Raw genomic sequence first — 18,807 nt, 5'->3', positions numbered from 1 at the left:
GGTACAGGAGACTAAACTTATATTTAAGATCAAACAAAGCTGAGCAGATGGGGGCAAAGTCTCTTCTGGCTGCAGATACCTTCTGTGAATAGTCTTGAAAACATAAAATTTTCTTTCCCTGGTATTCCAACTTCTTTCCTGCTCTCAGGCTCTGCAGAATCTCCATCTTATGAGCATAGTTCAGGATCTTTAATATGGTCACCCGTGGCCTCTCCGTGTTGTCACGTCGGGGTCCCAGCCGGTGTGCCCGTTCGATTCTCAGCTTTCCTTCAAGACCTGGCTGTTCCAGCGCTCCCGGCAGCCATTTTTCAAGAAAAGCACCCAGATTTTTTTCCCCGGCACTCTCTGGGAGTCCCACCAGTCTCAAGTTGTTCCTCCTTGAGCGGTTCTCAAGATCCTCCAACCTCGATTCTAGTTCTCCCAGCCTACGGGTCATTTTCGGGTGCTCCTCTGCTACTTTCCGGATCTCCTCCTCCGCCTGCCCCACTCGCTGCTGTACCTGTGCAATTCAGTCATCAGCGTGGTTTGGCCTCTCGTCCATGCCGTCCAGCTTGTCTATGATCAGTTGCATTTTGTGATCGATCGTCTGCTCCACTGCCGCCTTCACTTCTTCAGTGATTTCCGCGGCCCAAAGTGAGCTAGGCGAGGGCGAGTCCGGCGCTCCTTTATCCGCCATTTTGTTTTCTCCGGGGCGTGCTCGGTCTTTAGGCTCTTTCCGCCCCTATTTTCGCCGCCATGGCTCCTTGTTCTCGGCTGTTTTGACTCTCGCCTATGCAGGACCCCTCCCGCTTCCAGATTAGCGCTTAATTTCGTTTAGGACGCTGATTACGAGCGCGGATCACTTCGTGTCCCGGAGTAGCTTCACCTTCCGCCTCTCTACTCCATTCCCCAACCGGAAGTATCCTGACTTACCACTTTAGATTGCATTGTTCTGTGCTTGTGCCAGTCAGGGTGACTCCCATGGAAGTAGTTAAGAGGTTTTCCTGCTGTGGGATTAACTGGTTGGCATGTGGGTGTTGCACTGCATGCAAGCTTGGAATCCCATGGAGTGTGGAGAAAACGGTTGGCAGCAGCACTTCTTAAGATTTGGTGCAGCATCCAAATATACCAGGGACTTCAGGCTCTCTGAGAGGTCCAGTGCGCAGTTTGATGCAGGGGAGCACAGGAACGAGTACCATTTGTCGGGTGCTGACTGGCAGTGTGGAGCACAGCTGCCATTTTACAACCTTAGGGCCCGACAGAGCATTCAGCTGCATTGGGATCTTTGTACTCTCTGGAGTTTATATTGCTCTTACACAAGGCTTATTTACTGAAGCAGGGACAGTTAGAGTTGCTGTAAGGTGCTTCAGTTTGTCTTCCCTCTGGCTCCTAAGTGATCTCTCTTAGCCTCATCTGCCCACTCCTGGAGGTCTCTCCGCTTCTCCCTCCTTATCTAATGTGGCCTCGGTCTATTCAGGGGAGCCACTACTGAAGGAGCCGTCAGAGAAAGGAGAGCTCCCTCCAGAGGAGGAGGATGACCTGAAAGTACTGAGCTTCTTTCATAAAGAGGAGCTCACTACTCCTTATTTCTGAGGCATTAGTGGTGCTTTCTATTGAGGAGCCTTCTACTTCAGGATCTGGAGTTCCATCATGAGTAGGCTTAGAGGCCTGTAAGGCCTTCACAATGCATCCAGACATTCAAGACCTGATTACAACAGAATGGGTCTTGCCAGACGCAAGGTTGAGAATGGGAAGAGCCATGGCTTACCTCTAACCGTTGGTTCTGGAGGCAAAAGAGAAATTGCAGCTTCCAAGGGTGGACTCCCTTGTTATGGCAGTGACTAAGAAGATCACCTTGCTTGTGAATGGGAATTTGCAGCTTCCAAGGGTGGACTCCCTTGTTATGGCAGTGACTAAGAAGATCACCTTGCTTGTGAATGGGGACATTACCCTAAATGACCTACAGGATAGGAAGCTAGAAGGCTCGCTGAAAAAAGAATTTGACTTCAAGCAATAGTGTGCAGCTTGTTCGTGACTAGAGCATTCAGCACAAGACAGACGCCATAACACCCAGCTAGAAGTGAGGGCTTGATTGGCAGATGCTATTTGACATGTTACAACCTGCATTATGTCTTTGCCTGTCACGGCACATCGGCAACTCGTTGAGGCATTCGGCAGTGGATATAGCATCAAAGTCACATCTAGTTAACTGCCCTTTTGGAGCAAGTGTCTATTTGAAGAAAATCTCGGTAACTTGTGAAAAAAATGGGGGAAACTTAACCACTACAGTTGTCAGAGGATAAGCCAAAAGCCTCTGGTCATCTGTCTTCAGGAGGCTCTCAATCTAAATTTCGAGACAGCAGACCGTACTGGCCTGGTCTTTGACAATATGATCAGAAATCCCACTTTCAGACATGCCAGTCTTCCTTTCATGCAGGCAGGAAGTCGTCCTCTCAGTCAGCTAGAGTACCCAATGCCTCCCAAGCTTTGCAGTGACGCAAGGCTGGTCCACTGTTTGCTTCCTTCAGTGGATGGATGTCTTCAGGAGTTTTGGGAAGTGTGAACCAAAATCACGTCAAACCAGTGGGTTCTGGATGTTGTTACAGAAGGTTACAAGGAGTTCTCCTGCCCAGTCACTCCTCTGTTCTTGAAGTCCCCTTAGCAAAAGGAAACCAAGGTGGTTGAGGTTCAGGCCACTCGAGATTCCTTGCTGGTGCTCTGGGCCATTGTTCCAGTTCCCCCAGGACTAACAGGGACAAGGCAACTACTCATCTACCATTGTCCCAAAAAAGGAAGACACCTTTCATCCAACCTTAGATCTCGAAGGTCTAGTCAGCTAGCTGCCTCTGAGTGTCCCGCTTTCACATGGAAACACTAAGAGCAGTCATAGCCTCGGTTCAAGTGGGAAAATTTCTTACCACCCTCAATCACAAGGAGGTGTACTTGCATATACCCATATGACCTCCGCGTTAGTGGTTTCTATGTTTTGAGGTGCTGGGCCTTCACTTTCAGTTCAGGGCTTTGTCCTTCAGTCACACCACATCACCAAGAACGTTTACCAAGATTATAGTGTTGGTGGCTGCGGCCTCCTTCAGTGCCAGGGAATTGGAATTCACCCATACCTTGATGACTGGCTCATTCGTGTGTTGGCCTATTTGGATAGTGTGGTGGCGACGGACAGAGTTGTCAGTCTTCTGCAGTCAGGTTGGGCGATCAATTTTGAGAACAGACTAACTACATTGCACATGCTGGAGTATATGTGAGTTCTATTCAACACGGCAAGGGAGAGAATTTTTCTCATGGAGCACAGGAAGTTGAACCTGGTTCAACTGATTCATCTTCAGTTAATGCAGGCCCAGGATTTGAGACTATATCCAGGTTCTGGGGTCAGTGACAGCAGTGATGGAAGTGTGTATGACCTTCATCTTCCTTGGACTCTGGTTGTCAGAGGGACTATGCAGTGGTGGTTGTTGCCCAGGAATATGACTGTCTGAGCCCCCGTTCCGATAACGTAATGGGAGGTGGTGACAATGGATACCAGCAAGTTGGGTGGGGAGCTCATTACAAGTTCCATCTGGCACAAGGCACCTGTACGGAATAGGAGTATCCATGGTCGATAAATCGCTGGGCGCTAAGGGCAGTGCGGAATGTCCTAAGCGACTCATTTCCTTTCTAGGGGGGGCCGCACTCTGATTTTCTCCAGCACTGTGATGGCAGTACCTTATATCACAAGCAAGATGGGAACTGCAGCCATCCAATTGCGGTAGAGGTGGCCTCCTCATGAGTTGGGTGGAGACAAATGTTCTCTGCTTGTCGGCAGCTCACATCTCTGGGTCCTTGAATGTGGAGGTGGATTTTCTCAGCAGGCATTCCTTGGACCAGGGAAATGGGAGCTATCCAGCCAGAGTTTTCAGTTCATTGTGGACCGATGGGGTTCTCGGCTTCTAGACTTTATGGCGACAAAAGGAATGCCAAAGTGCTCAAGTTCTTCAGCCATTGGAAAGAACTGGGCTCGATGGAGGTCAATGCCCTGTGCCCTACTGTATCCGTAGCTGGACACACATCTACTGTACGTGTTTCCTCCTCAGCCCATGGTACACTGCGTGTTGAAACGGATCACATTGCACCAGAGTCGAATAATTTTTGTAACCTCGGGTTGACCGCAGAAGCCATGGTATGTGGACCTGATTCAGCTGCTGGACAGGGATCCTCTCCATCTTCCATTGGTGCACAGCCTACTGAAGCAAGATCAAGTGCTCAAGGAGGATCCTTACCCTTTGGTCTTACAGCTTGGCCATTGAAAGGGCTTGCTTGAGATGAAAAGGTTTATTCTGATTGTCAGTTATTTGCTACTTTTTTTTGAGGTTCGGTAATTCTCTACATCCATGGCGTCTGCGAGGGTGTGGAGGATGTTTGAGGGCTGGTGTTCTGAGCGCGAGCTTTCTCCCTTCTCGGTCTTTGCCCTGACAATGGCAGATACAAATCAAGGTAAGGTATACACAAAACGTAGCATAGATGAGTTTATCTTGTTGGGCAGACTGGATGGACCTTGCAGGTCTTTTTCTGCCGTCATCTACTATGTTACTATGAGGCTCATTTTCAAAGCACTTAGCCTCCCAAAGTTCCATAGAAACCTATGGAACTTAGCCTCCCAAAGTGCTTTGAAAATATGCCTCTATATGTTCTCTGCTCAGATCATGCACATCCCATTGTTTTGCCCAGGCAGGCCTTCAGAAAGGATTGGCATTGGGTGCTGTAAAAGTTCAGGTTGCGGCTTTGGCCTGTTTCAGGGGCTGACTACAGAAGACATCTCTTGTGGCTCACCTGGATATCATTAGATTCTTGCGGGGAGTGGACCAATTGCGGCCTTCCATTCGTATGCTGTATCTAGCATGAAACCTTTAAATTCAATCCTTTCATCTCTTCAGAAATCTCCTTTTGAGCCACTCCAGAAGGCCACCTTGAAAGGTCTTACGCTAAAGACAGCGTTCTTGTTGGCTGTTGCATTGGTACGTAGGGTTTGAGTTTCAAGCTCTGTCTCATCAGGATCCCTTTCTCTGCTTTTTGGAGGCGTTGGTCTCCCTGTGCTTGGTTCCTTCCTTTCTTCCGAAAGTAGTATCAGCATTTCATGTCAGCCAATCTGTGGAGCTTCTGTCTTTTCACAGAGAGGATGAAGAGGCTCAGTATTCTTCCTTGAAGCATCTCGATGTGTGTAGAGTCCTCATTAGATATTTGGATGTCACAATCCAGTTTCACAAATCAGACAGGCTGTTTTTACTTTTTGGTAAGCAGAGGCTTGGCCTCATGGCTTCCAAGCCCACAATTTGCTAGATGGCTGAAGGACACTGTCTCATCAGCTTATTTGCTTGCAGGGAAGCAGGCTCCTCAGGCTTTGCAGGCTCATTCTATGAAGTGTTCAGTGACATCCTGGGCGGAGACTACCTTACTGTCTCCGGCAGATATTTGCAAGTTGGCGACATGGTCAACGCTACATACCTTTTGCCAAGCACTCCAGGGTGGACATTGCGATGTGCTCAGAAGCCATTTTTAGGGCTTTGTTCCTCCGGGTGGCAGCACCAGGATCCCACCCACTCTAGGGATTGCTTTTAAACATCCTACAGGTTCTGGAATAGTGGGAAGCCATTAGTCCTTTCCACTGTTCCAGAAGCCTGCACAAGGTTTCTGAGATGTTTAGTCGGTGCAAAGTAATGGGTCAAATAACAACTGTCACCTTGCATGGTACTTCCTGCATATCTCTTTTTCTCTACAAGTTGTCCAGAGATGAGCGAGGTCCACACCTTGTCTGGTTAGTATTAGATTATCGAGTTGTTTAAGGTTGTTGTGTTTATTCTGAGTTTATTCTTGCTGCTTGTCTACGTAAATTCTGATTTGCTGGACTGGATGCCAAGAGAGATGTCTTAACTCTGTTTTTAGTTCTCTATCTCCACCTGCTGGTTGATGGGACACAACTATCTCACAGGTTCTGGAATAGTGGGAAAGACTAATGGAATGGAAAGAAAATTATCAATCAAGAGCTAATTTCTTATTTTATAACATGCTGTGATAACACTTTGGCACATATATTTTATACCTCTCTTATAAGACATGTCCTAAGTACTTTTATAAAGTACCCCAGAGAAAATAGGTGCACATGTTTATAGTTGGTCCAAAGGACATACAATTGTGTATATGTATGTGGTGAAAGGAATAAGTGCATATTTAGTTATGTATTTATTTACTGCCTTTTTGAAAGAATTCACTCAAAGTGTACAGCAAGAATAAGAAACAATAGACAATTACAGCAGTAAAAATATTCAAACAGCATAGTATGCTACATTACAAAATGTCTACACAATACGTAATAAAACATAATAATCTTTTTTTTTTAATAATAGAGTTGTATCTTTCCTATTTAAAAATGGCTTTCTGTTTCTTAGTTTTTATGTATTAATTTATGTTTTATTTGTAAACCGCTTTGGCGTCCAATAGTAAAGTCAGTATATCAAGTTCAATAAAAAAAAACATGCAAATTTTTTTTTTTTGGGGGGGGGGGGGAGGCGGGCACAAGACAGAGATTGGGCATTCCTGCACTACTTGGTTAGCACAGGCATATATACCGCCTGTGAGTCCTTACCACCTACAAAATGGGTGGCAGTAATGGCAATATTTGTATGTATGTTGTAAAATATATGCATAAGTACCAATCCTGTCCCTGCCAGTGTCTACATTTCTGTAGACTGTTTCTTTTGGAGGGGTTCTTTTTTTTTTTTTCTTCAACCAAATGTAAAATAACTGTGCATGTGTTTCTTAGATGTGTATGCCTGGGTATGAGCACCTACTTAAGCACATAAAAAGGCTCATTTTCAAAGCATTCAGACGTACTAAGTTACATATAGGCGTATTTTCAAAGCACTTACAAAGTTCCATAGGTTTCTATGGAACTTTGGAAGGCTAAGTGCTTTGAAAATATGCCTCATAGTAACCTATGGTACTTTGTAAGTCTTAAGTGCTTTAAAAATATGCCTCAAAATATCTACATGTTCAAGCTCTCCTTTGTGTAGCTGCTTCTATTAATCCTGTCTGTTAGTTTTCACATGCAAAGGTTTACAGTTATTATTACTACTACTACAGTCATATATCCCGCAACTACCAACCAGTTCAATGCAGGTTACAATTAAGATACTGAAGAATTCAAGAAAATACATATAATACACAACAAAGCATTTTAGAATTCAACAAACCAGAGCAACAATAATCTGTTCAGATGATATATCCTAAACAGCATGGTTTTCAACATCTCTTTTCTAAATAAACTATAATTTTCCAGTTATCTAATGGGAAGTGGTAGCATATTCCCGTAAGTTGCAGCTTGATAGGAAGGGGACAAAAAAAACCTTCACTTGTGTAACAGGAGGGAAAGGCAAGTGTGAAACAATTTCTAGTTACTTTAAGATCATTCCCATTCAGAACTGAAACATAGTTGGACAAATAAACAGAGGCATCTCCATAAAATATCTTGTGGACCAATGTTAGAGGACAGATTAGAATGTAAGATGCTGTCTCTAACCAGTGTAATTGTTTCATTAAAGGAGTGATAGAATCATGTTTGCTAAAAAGATGAGTTGGGATCCATTGGTTGATAATGCATCAATTAACATTCAGTACAATGCATCCTATGGATGTATGTACAGCCAGTGGCATTCTGTGCCAAATTGTTCATGCTGGGACATCTTTGTATCTCATGATAGCAAGCAAGTAGAGGAGAGTGAGAAATGTGGGGGCATTTGCTGCTGAAATTATATAGGTTTGAAACTTAGAAACAGAGAAAAATAAAGGCAAAGACCATGTCCTATCCAGGCTGTCCATCAATACTATCTACTATCCATGCCTCTCCCTTACAGATCTTATGTATTAGTCCCAAACTTTTTTGAATTAAAAGCTTGAATAAAGCAGACCTTTCTGCTCCTCTCCTGGACACAAAACGGGAAGAGCAGGGCTGTCTGGGAATTGAACCCAAGAACTTTCACATCACACCCGAAGCAGGAATCATACCCCTAGACCAGTGAGCCATTGAAAAGTTATTTTGCCTTCCCAATAACTGTCAATGGTCTGCATGAAATAGTTTTAGTGATGTTTGGTTCATGGTGTCTACATAAATAAAATAGCCACTATAATTGATGCCTACTGGGGAGGTAAAAGACAGTATCAGGTATGTTACCAGCAATTAAATTTGCATTAAATAATAAGCATTTACTTATTGCTTTTTTTAGGTTAAATTTTAGAATTTTAATCTGTTGAGAGTAACCTAGTGTTAGCTTATGGCTTTCTGTTCACGAGTGTAAAAGGAATCACTTAGTAAAGCAAGAGAAGGACCAATGACCTGCAGTGTAGAAAGAAGTGTAGATCACACCTCAAGGAGGTAAAATCATTTATTCACAGCAAGGGAAGATCTCACACAGAAGATGCTTGCCTTGGCATCCAGGGTTACTAGTGGAGATCTAATAGCACATAAAACACTTTCTTATAATATTGGAATATGCAGAAGCCAGCAGTAAGTCAGTGTAACAAACAGATGGCAGCATCCAGCGCAAAGCATCAGGATCTTTGCACTGGATGCTGCCATCTGTTTGTGAATAAATTTGTTTCAGCATTTATATCCCACATTTTCCAATTTACAATGTTTCAATGTGGCTTACAAACAAAATAGACTTGTTACATTTGATGAAATTGTCTGGTACTGTGGTAGAGATTTGGAATATAATTAGTGTGTACGTGAGAAAGCGTGGTTGTGTATTTCTAGATTTTTTGAGAAGGTATATAGTTGGAGTTTGTTGTTAGTGGCTTGTCTGTGGATTGAAAGAGTTCAAATTGATGTCGAGTTAAGGTACATTCTGGTTGATATGTCTGACTTGGTGATCCCCCAGTTCTTTGTAGAAGAATTTTTCAAGAAGGAGGCTTTGAGCTGTTTTTTGGAAAAGCAGATAGTTGTTTATATTTCTTAAGGTCTTCAGGAGTGTGTTCCAGTAAACTGATATGTAGTGCAGACCCTTGCAATTGGGGACATGGAGTGTTAGGTAGTTTCTTGATTCCTTGCTGATATTGCATAATGGTTAGTAGGTCTGCCATGTAACCAGGCGCAAGACCAAAAATAATTCTGTATGCCAGTGTACAGAGCTTGAATGTTATTCGTGCTTTCACTGGGAGCCAGTGTAAGGTTTGGGGTAGTGGGGTGGCTCTGTCGAAGTGAGATGTTCCATGATAAATCCGCTTCATGGATAAATCCTTCTTATCTGTTCCCTTCTCCACTACTGCCAACTCCAGACTTCGCGCCTTCTGTCTCGCTGCACCCTACGCCTGGAATAAACTTCCTGAGCCCCTACGTCTTGCCCCATCCTTGGCCACCTTTAAATCTAGACTGAAAGCCCACCTCTTTAACATTGCTTTTGACTCGTAACCACTTGTAACCACTCGCCTCCACCTACCCTCCTCTCTTCCTTCCCGTTCACATTAATTGATTTGATTTGCTTACTTTATTTTTTTTTTTCTATTAGATTGTAAGCTCTTTGAGCAGGGACTGTCTTTCTTCTATGTTTGTGCAGCGCTGCGTATGCCTTGTAGCGCTATAGAAATGCTAAATAGTAGTAGTAGTAGTAGAATCAGCCATGCGGCGGTATTTTGCACTGTTTTGTAATTTTTTCAGGGCTTGATCTTTGCATCCAATGTGGATTCCATTACAGTAGTTTAGGTTTGCTAAGGATAGTGTTTGCACTAGCATTCTGAAGATTTTTCTTGGGAAATATCCTCTAATGCGTCTTAGTTTCCACATTGTTCGGAACATTTGCGTGACTACATTTGTTATCTGTTGCTCGAAGGATAGGCTTCGATCTAGTTTAATCCCTAGGACTTTCAAGCTGTCTATCAGGTGGTTAAACCCATTTAGAGTAATGCTGGAGAAGGCTTTCTCACAGTAGGTGGATGTGAGGATTAGGAATTATGTTTTTTTTCTCTGTTTAATTTTAATTTGAATGCAGATGCTCAGGATTCTAGAATATTCACTCGGTTTATTTTGGTTTCAATTTCCATCATGTCCATGTCAAATAGGATGTAGATAGATGCATCATCTGCATAGATAAATGGATTAAAGCCGTTTCTTGCCAGTGTGTTGGCTAGTGGGATCATGATTATGTTGAAGAGTATATACTTTACGAGGAAGACCACTGACCATTTTAGTAGCCACCCTCTGGACCAGCTCCATCCTGTTAATATAATTTTGAAGGTGTGGTCTCTAGAATTGTACACAGTATCCTAAATGATGTCTCACCAGAGATTTACATAGGCATTATCACTTTCTTTTTTTTTTCTGCTGGCCATTCCTCTCCCTATGCACCCAAGCATCCTTCTGACTTTTATCGCCTTTTTACCTCCTTGGCCACCCCCAAGTCCCGCTCCTCTTTTTCAGGGTGGTAGACTTAGGAGGAACATTAGGAAGAGGGTGATGGATGCATGGAATACTTCCTGGGGGGGGGGGGGGCAAAAATGGTGATGGAATACAAAAACACACTGAATAAACAGAGTATCCCTATATAGAAAGAGGATGGAATCAAAGGAAAGCTTAAATGACCTTCATACAGCTACTGTTATTTTGCACCTGTTTAAATAGCTGATATAAACGTTTTCATTTTTTAAAGCTCTTCTGAGCATGAATATAGTATGGGGGAAGGGGGTTGGAGGTTGTTGTACACAGTTGGGAGCTCTGGTGCGTAGATAGTTACACTGGAGTTCATCGCTGTGGTGGAGGGCATAGGATATTGTTAGTGTGTTTGGGACACATTGGAGGATGTAACTAAATTGGATTTAATGGGTATATTAATGAGTTTGAGGAGTCAATTTTTTTTTTTTTACTTTAGTAGAGTACATTACTAAGCTTGTAGGTCATTGGGGTTCATCGTGTTTAGGGGTTCATGGGATGTGTGACTAGGTTTGGGGGTTAATGATGTATGTCAGTAGAGATAGTCAATTGGGTACATGTCAAGGTTTGGAGGTTAAAGCACTACAGTACTAGATTTGGGAGGGAAGGGAGGGTAAATCTGCAAACCCAGTATAGTCCACTGACCAAACACATTTCAATGACTTTCTCTTTCCCTGAATTGATTAGGCAGAGGAGGAAATGACATCATTGCAAGAGATGGCTGCTTGAATGAAAAGCTCAGTGCCCCTTCGAGTAGTACAAAACTACTGGCATATGGATTATGTGGTTTTAATAGACCCTAGCAATGTAGTTCAATTGGAAAAAGAAAAGGTTAATATGTAAAGCTTAATGATACAGCAGACAGATTTATTTATTTATTTATTAATGACATTTATACCCAACAACGGGCCATGTTTCGGCGTGAAACGCCTGCCTCAGGGGTCAGGGTTAGGCTGTGAGTGGTTTCTAATGTGTACCTGTCCAATATCTCCAAAGAAAGACGGGTAAAATCTTTAAGACCAAGCTCCCCTGTCTCAAAGGACAGCCACGATGTAGAGTTAAAAAGCTCCTGTAGTGATCTTGTCATTTTATAAAACGACAAGATCACTACAGGAGCTTGGTCTTAAAGATTTTACCTGTCTTTCTTTGGAGATATTGGACAGGTACACATTAGAAACCACTCACAACCTAACCCTGATCCCTGAGGCAGGCGTTGTTTCACGCCGAAACACAGCCTGTGTCGGGTCACTTATAAATAAATCTCTCCTGTTGTCTCAGTCTTGAAGGCCCAGTGTTGCTTTTTTTGTCTGTGACATTTATACCCCACATTAGCCCGAAATAGACTCAAGTTCAATGTGGCATACAAACAAACAATAAAGTGAATAAAACATAATAATGTAGAGAATATAACACAAATTACAGTAAGTTCAAGAAGCAAATTAATACATTTTCAGTAAGTAACCAGGGATTTAGATCCACTTATCTTATGGGAACGTCTTTAAAACAGTAATGTGAGGTAGAATCATAGCATTAGAGGCTCATTTTAGGAAGAGCTGCTCAGTTAAGGAAACACAGCTTTGCCAACAGATAAGCGAGTTAGAAGCTACCCATAAAAAGGGAAGCAAGATAACCCCCTTGATGAGCACCTGAATACCCTGCATCTTTAGTTTAATGAGCTACAGCTGACTGAGGTTACAGAAAATTTGCAAAAGTACATCGGGAATATTTTGATTTGGAAACTTAGCTTGTGGTCTGTTAGCTCATAAACTGAAGAAGCGCGCACACAAAATCACATCTTTCTCATTAAGGATGAAGAGGGGGCCCCTTATTCTAGCACTAAACAGATACAGGATATATTTGTGTGTTGTAAAACATTATACAGACCCAATGAGGTTCTCCAATAGGGAGAGTTCTGACAATATTTGGATAATAAGCTGCTAGCCTTGACATCAAAGGAGGCAGAGCAACTATCCAGACCTATAGAGATATGTAAGATCCATTGGGCCATTAAAGATCTTCCCCATATTAAAGCCCCATGGCTCGATGGATATACCAACAAATGTTATAAATGCTTTGGGAGGCTCTTAGCACCCCTGCTGTTAAGAATCTTTGCTGCACTGGATGTTAATATAGTGCTCCCATATTCTTGGAGGCTGGCGGCGGTGACTGAATTTACCAAAACCTGGGAAAGACCTGTCTAGCTGCAGCTCATATAGACTGGTATCTTTGCTATAAGATTTTTACTTAAATCTTAGCATGTAGACTGCAGCAACTGATGCCACAGTTAATCCTCAAAGATCAAGCAGAATTTATAATGGGGAGGTGAACATTTGATAATATCGTGTGCATTACACTTGATACAGCAGGTTAAGATGGACTGCATACCTGCTATTTTGCTGTGGGTAAACAAAGGCATTTGATAGGGGAAAGGGAAATGGGAGTTGATATACCGCCTTTCTGAGGTTTTTGCAACTACATTCAAAGCGGTTTACATATATTCAGGTACTTATTTTGTACCAGGGGCAATAGAGGGTTAAGTGACTTGCCCAGAATCACAAGGAGCTGCAGTGGGAATCGAACTCAGTTCCCCAGGATCAAAGTCCACTGCACTAATCACTAGGCTACTCCTCCTTCCTGATAGGGTATGCTGGCCATTTATGTTCAGTGTTAGGAATATTGGCCATTTCAGGTTATCTTGAATGGCTGCATCTGTTATTCCGAAAGCCTATGGTCTGCTTAAAAATAAATGGATCTTGCTATGTATTGCACAAATGGTGGTGCTTGTGAAACAGGGGAGAAACCCAGAACAGCTGGCTTCGTACAGACCCATATCTCTATTGAATGTGGAGGCCAAGCTGTTCGCGAAACTCTTGGCGAATGGGTTGGCACTGATATTACCCTCTTTGATCGATGATAGTCAAGTAGGCTTTGTGCAAGGGCGTACAATTACCAAAAATATCCGCAAGGTGCTGACCTTGATGGAATACATAAAATGGTCAGGGACGCCTTCTCTGCTTATCAGTTTTGATGCGGAGAAGGTGTTCGACAGAGTAAGCTGGGATTTTTTTTTATTTGCAACCTTGGAGGTATATGGCTTTGACGGATTTTCTCTGATACAATCCGGGCGCTCTATAGGTCACCCAGGGTGGCCCTTTGGGTAAATGGTGGGTAAATGGGACATCCTTGGAGTCCTTTCCGATCCAGAGTGGAACCCATCAGGGATGTCCACTATCCCTACTTCTTTTCATTTTATCCCTTGACCCTACTAATTTGCAAAATTTTAAGTAATCCAGACATACAGGGGGTTCGGAATGGTACGCAGAAATGTAAACCATCTGCATTTGCGGGTGACATTTTGGTACACTTGGTTAATCCGGCCGCATCTCTGACTGCTCTAATGGACAGTTTTGTAGAATATAGTGATTTTTCTGGCTTCAAATTGAATTTTGATAAATCTCTTGCCTTGCCCACCCTACCTTCAGTGCAGCGTAATTGGGAGGGTCCCTTTCCCTTGAAATGGGCTTCACGGCCCTTTCCCTACTTGGGCATTAAGTTTCCATATTGGACTTTTCTAGTACATGACCTCAATGTCTTGTCTAGATTATACCAAGGATTGTTTCACGAAATGGACGTCACTTCCGATATCTGTATACGGGAGGATCCAACTTTTTCGTATGGTCCTCTTTCCCAGGTGGCTCTATACCTTACAGTTATTGCCCCTCAGACTGGTAACTCGTGATCTATTCTCCCTTCGTATAATGCTGTCTAAATTCTTTTGGCAAGGAAAAAAAAAACCAGGCTACCTTTCAAGTATTTGCAGGGCTCTTGGCAAAATGGAGGACTTGGGCTCCCAGACTTGTGGAGATATAATATGGCATGCCTGCTCAGACACCTGGGAGATTGGATCATAGAAGAACAAACCTGTACACCTAGGACATATGAAATGGCCTCTCACCATCCATGGAACTTTTATTCCTTGGTGCACTGTCCCACACGACTTATCCATGATGGTCTGCAGGGCAGTGTTCCATTAAAATCACTATGAGCAACATGGAGAGGTATTTGGTGTCATTGATGGAAGGTAACCCCCAGGTCTCCAACCAGTTACCATTGTTAGGTAATCTCCAATTTAAACCCAAGGAGGAAAACACTAGCTTTTGTCACTGGGCAACTCGAGGGCTTTCTTATCTACAACATCTTTTGGCAACTGAGGGGAAGCAACTTGATTGGAATACTTTACTAGATAGAGGGATTGTAGAGCCACAAGATCTTTTCATATATAGACAGGTGAGTCATTACATAGAAAGCTTGAAGCCTTCGGATCCTATGTTTTTGTTGAGGCATTGATTACTGGAGTTTTTCGAGCCCTTTCGGGACAGGGGCCTTAATTGCGCGAGTGTCATTTTAGAGTGTTACAAAGGGTCTACTTCACTCAGGAGAGAATTTATAAGGCGGGAGGGGCAGGATCCCCAGTATGTCGGAAGTGTTGTCAGGAAGTTAATTCTTTTATTCATGCATTTTGGACATGTGGGACCATTAAATCTTTTTGGAAACAAATGATGTGTTACCTGGAGACATTATGTGGATGGCCGATTAAGGTGAAGCCGAAGAGTTTTCTTTTGGACAAATATGAAGACCTTGGATCCCATGACTGTTGCTGGGCAAACGACTTATCTTAGGAGTGTGGATCAGCGATGAAGCCCTTTCCTTTTGGCAATGGAGAAATAGGTTTCATGCCCTGATGTTATTGGAGCAGCAATACACTCGCTCTTCCTGTAAGAGGAAACAAATGTTTTTGACCACTTGGGATAGCTATCTCCAGTCCTTGTCTCACAGAGCCCACATCCTCGTGCTAAATTCTTTTTAGATTTTTCATTCCAGTATCTTGGTAAGTTTCCTTGAAGAGGGGTCCTGAGATGGTGGGGAGGGGGGAGCGCAGGAACCTGGAGTGCATACGAAGATGGAGGCTGCCAAATATATATTTTTTTTTTGGGGGGGGGGGGGCACAGAGTCAGAAAAAGGGTAGGGTTAGGGGATATTCTCTCGCATGGACTCCACATATCTCAGATGCACTGGAACATGGCTCTGAAGGATTGTTATGGCACCATCTGGGCCCTAGAGTGGCCTAGTCTTATCAGATAAACAGATTCTATTGGCATCTAGACAAGGAATGTTTCTAAAAGTCCGAGGGGTACTGCGTGAAAAGAAGGGGAAGGGTTTCGCATAGGAAGTACAGCCAGATCCCATGGAATGGAGTACTGCGGTTAGGTGGGTATTGAATGTATAGATGAAGTTAATAGATATTGGATTTGAAAGGGAGGGTGGAACTATGGCTAACTCTGTGTCTATGATTGGGAATGTTATAAGAACCAAAGCACCCCCCCCCCCCCCCCCCCCATCTATCTTGTTCTCTTGTGACCAGTAGTAGACAGTTAGATGTATGCCACGTACACATTTATATGATGGTTGTTATTTTTCTAATTTTCACTTCCAAATATGGTACTCTGGTGCTGAGGATGTGTGGGAAGGGGTTAGGGTTGGTTCCTGTTAAATATTGAACATAGACTGTGTATCAAGGATTGTTTACCTCTATTTTGTACAATAAAAATTGCTTTAAAAATAAATGGATCTTTCACAAAGACTTTTGAATTACGTTGCACATCCTTGGTATATGTCCCTCATTGTCCTCATTAGTTTTTGCGGTGTCTATTGAGCTTGTTAGTCCAGGTCAAACAATCTCGCCCAAAGGGGGGGGGAGGATTGGTTAGTGAAATTCAAGATCTTTTTCTTTTTTTCTTTTTTTTTTTTCTTACCAAATTTATTTTATATTGTATTTAAACTGGTTTATAAGTAACATCAGTATCTTATTTTAGTTATTTGACACAGTTAAATGTAGCAATTACTATCTTTATTGTTTTGATTTAATCATTCATAAAGGTATGTTTTGGGTCATGAGGAATTAAGAAGTTTTCTTCCACCGGGTCCTAAGGAAAAAAATTTGAAAGCTACTTTTATATTGTAAGCCACATTGAGTCTGCAAATAGGTGGGGAAATGTGGGATACAAATGCAACAAATAAATATTATATATATATATATACATATACATACACACACACACACTAACAACCTCTGAGTTCTGCATAATGATAACATTAATTGGTATATGTACTACCTCTGAATGCTCCTTATTTGATTCAGTACCCCTTATTTCTGCTTCGCATAGACCACTCACCACCACCATCATCACCTATCTTGTCAAATCCATATTGTCTCAAGTATTTTTTGATACTGCATGCTATCACTTTAAGGTAGGAAGTTTTGTGGAATATTTTTGATTATATATTCAGTATTATTAATTTTATTCCTGCCAGGGCTGTGTTTGATTGAAGCTAAGCTTTCTGAAATCCAGGAGACCAAATCAAGAAGGTAATGAAACACTTGTGCTGCTTCTCTCTAGCTTCTTTTCTTTTTATATCACAGATTGTCTCCATCTTCCTTTCACTCTTGCACCATTCTTCATTCACTTCAAAACATCAGAAATTTTGACAGTTCTACAGTTTTAATTCTGTTTTGTTTATACATAGCTTGAATAATACCAGTTGAATCTTGTGTGCTGTAACAGTAGGAGCATGTTGAAGAGTAGTGCAGGTTCAAAGTGTATTGGGAGAAGATCTGGGTCCAATTTACCATACAAGTGTCTGACTTCTTTTATAAAGCAACAGTACTAAATAGGAATAGTTAATATCTACAGTTGATGTTGAAATGACGTTCCTCTCTGTTAGGCTTGTATGGAACCAAAGCTGCCATGTGGTTTCTTTTTTAATTGTTCAGCCAAAATAAATTTGTTACTAGTGTATATGTGGTGTGGCTACAAAGGATAAGAACTGGAGTTCATTGGCAAGTTTATTTAAATTTTACTATCCCACCCAATAGATGGACCATCTGAGTGGCTTACAGACTAAAATGAGGTGATAGGGTTGACAGACTAGACTGGAGAGGGAAAGGTCTGTTTGAAGCAGACCCCTTAGAATCAAAACTATATAGAAATGAAAGGTCCAGGAAACTTTTTCTGAGAAGCTCTGAGAGAAGAGGACATTCTCTGGGTAAGTGAACATTATTTGTACTCTGTGCTTTGGTGATTTAAAGATTGGGGTTTAAGTGAGGTAAGGTAGGTTTATTGATAGACAGTTAGAATTTAAAAAAGCAAACTTTATTAATTAGTCTTCCTACCCTTTTCCCCATAGTTTTTAAAACTTGAACCACAGCATTAATAGCTTCGAGAAGGCACAGCAGGGCCTAGTTCAGTCTTTATTCCCACCCACCCCTAGCACATCTCTTCATTTATAGTCTTAACCAATAGTCAATTATTCTAATTAGGATAACAATAGGGGCGTTTTTAATAGAGTTTTAATTGCATTTAATTATTTTCTGAGAAGCAGACACTAACTAAATCACACAATATGCCATATAATCTTAAGGTTCTTTATGTTAATCTAATACCCCTAGTACCTTAAGAAGTTTAAACAACACAATAATATTAAGATGCAGACAGCGGTCCAGCAGCAAGAAGGGTGCTATCCAGTCTTTTGCATTGAGTGTCACATGTATGATTATCTTCCAGTTGGCGAGAGGTTATATGTGTGTGCTCGATGCAAAGAGCTCCTAGCTCTCAGAGAGCAAGTCTGTTCTCTTGAGGCTAGAGTAGCAGATTTGGAGGAGCTGAGAGAGACAGAGAGGTACATAGGAGTACAGGGGCGTTTTACAAATGTTCGAATTCCAGTCTGACAGCCCCTGTGCTGACTTGGAGAAGGGAGGTCTCCTAAAAAGAGAGCAAAGCCCTGGTGAAGTAGGAAGTAATCCTGTAGCCAGGACCTGCCCACCAGGGGATGCAATATCCTCTCGCACTGAGGATGTGTCTCCAGGAGCTTCTGCCCAGGAGGGAAGGGTTAGGACAGCTGTTGTAGGTGGTGATTCGATCATTTAGGCATGTAGCTAGCTGGGTAGGTGTGAAGATCGCCTGGTCACTTGCCTGCCTGGTGCAAAGGTGGCAGCCCACACACATCAGATAAGATTTTAGATACTTCTGGGGAGTAGCGTGCTGTTTTGGTACATGTGGGTACCAATGACGTAGGAAAATATGGGAAGGAGGTTCTGAAAGCCAAATTTAGGCTTTTAGGTAGAAAGCTGAAATTCGGATTCTCCAGGGTAGCATTTTCAGACATGCTTCCCGTTCTATGCGCAGGACCCAAGAGGCAGGCAGAGCTCTGCAGTCTCAATGCATGGTTGAGATGAAGGTGCAAGGATGAGAGATTTAGAGTTGCTAGGAACTGGAAAACATTCTGGGGAAGGGGGCCCCTTT

General features: G+C 42.6%; 1 protein-coding gene across 2 annotated transcripts in view; it reads left to right on the top strand.

Moving 5' to 3' along the window:
• Nucleotides 1–18,807, top strand: part of SLC38A7 (solute carrier family 38 member 7) — an 86,773-nt gene that overhangs the window by 47,866 nt on the left and 20,100 nt on the right. For both annotated transcript variants that reach the window (XM_030203595.1, XM_030203596.1), the window contains exon 10: nt 16,820–16,874. In XM_030203595.1, the coding sequence (XP_030059455.1) occupies nt 16,820–16,874 (55 nt within the window). The remainder of the gene's footprint in view (nt 1–16,819; nt 16,875–18,807) is intronic.

This window comes from Microcaecilia unicolor, chromosome 5 (genome assembly GCF_901765095.1).
Source record: "Microcaecilia unicolor chromosome 5, aMicUni1.1, whole genome shotgun sequence".
NCBI classification, from domain to species: Eukaryota; Metazoa; Chordata; class Amphibia; order Gymnophiona; family Siphonopidae; genus Microcaecilia; species Microcaecilia unicolor.
This window is presented reverse-complemented; position numbering and strand designations above follow the sequence as displayed.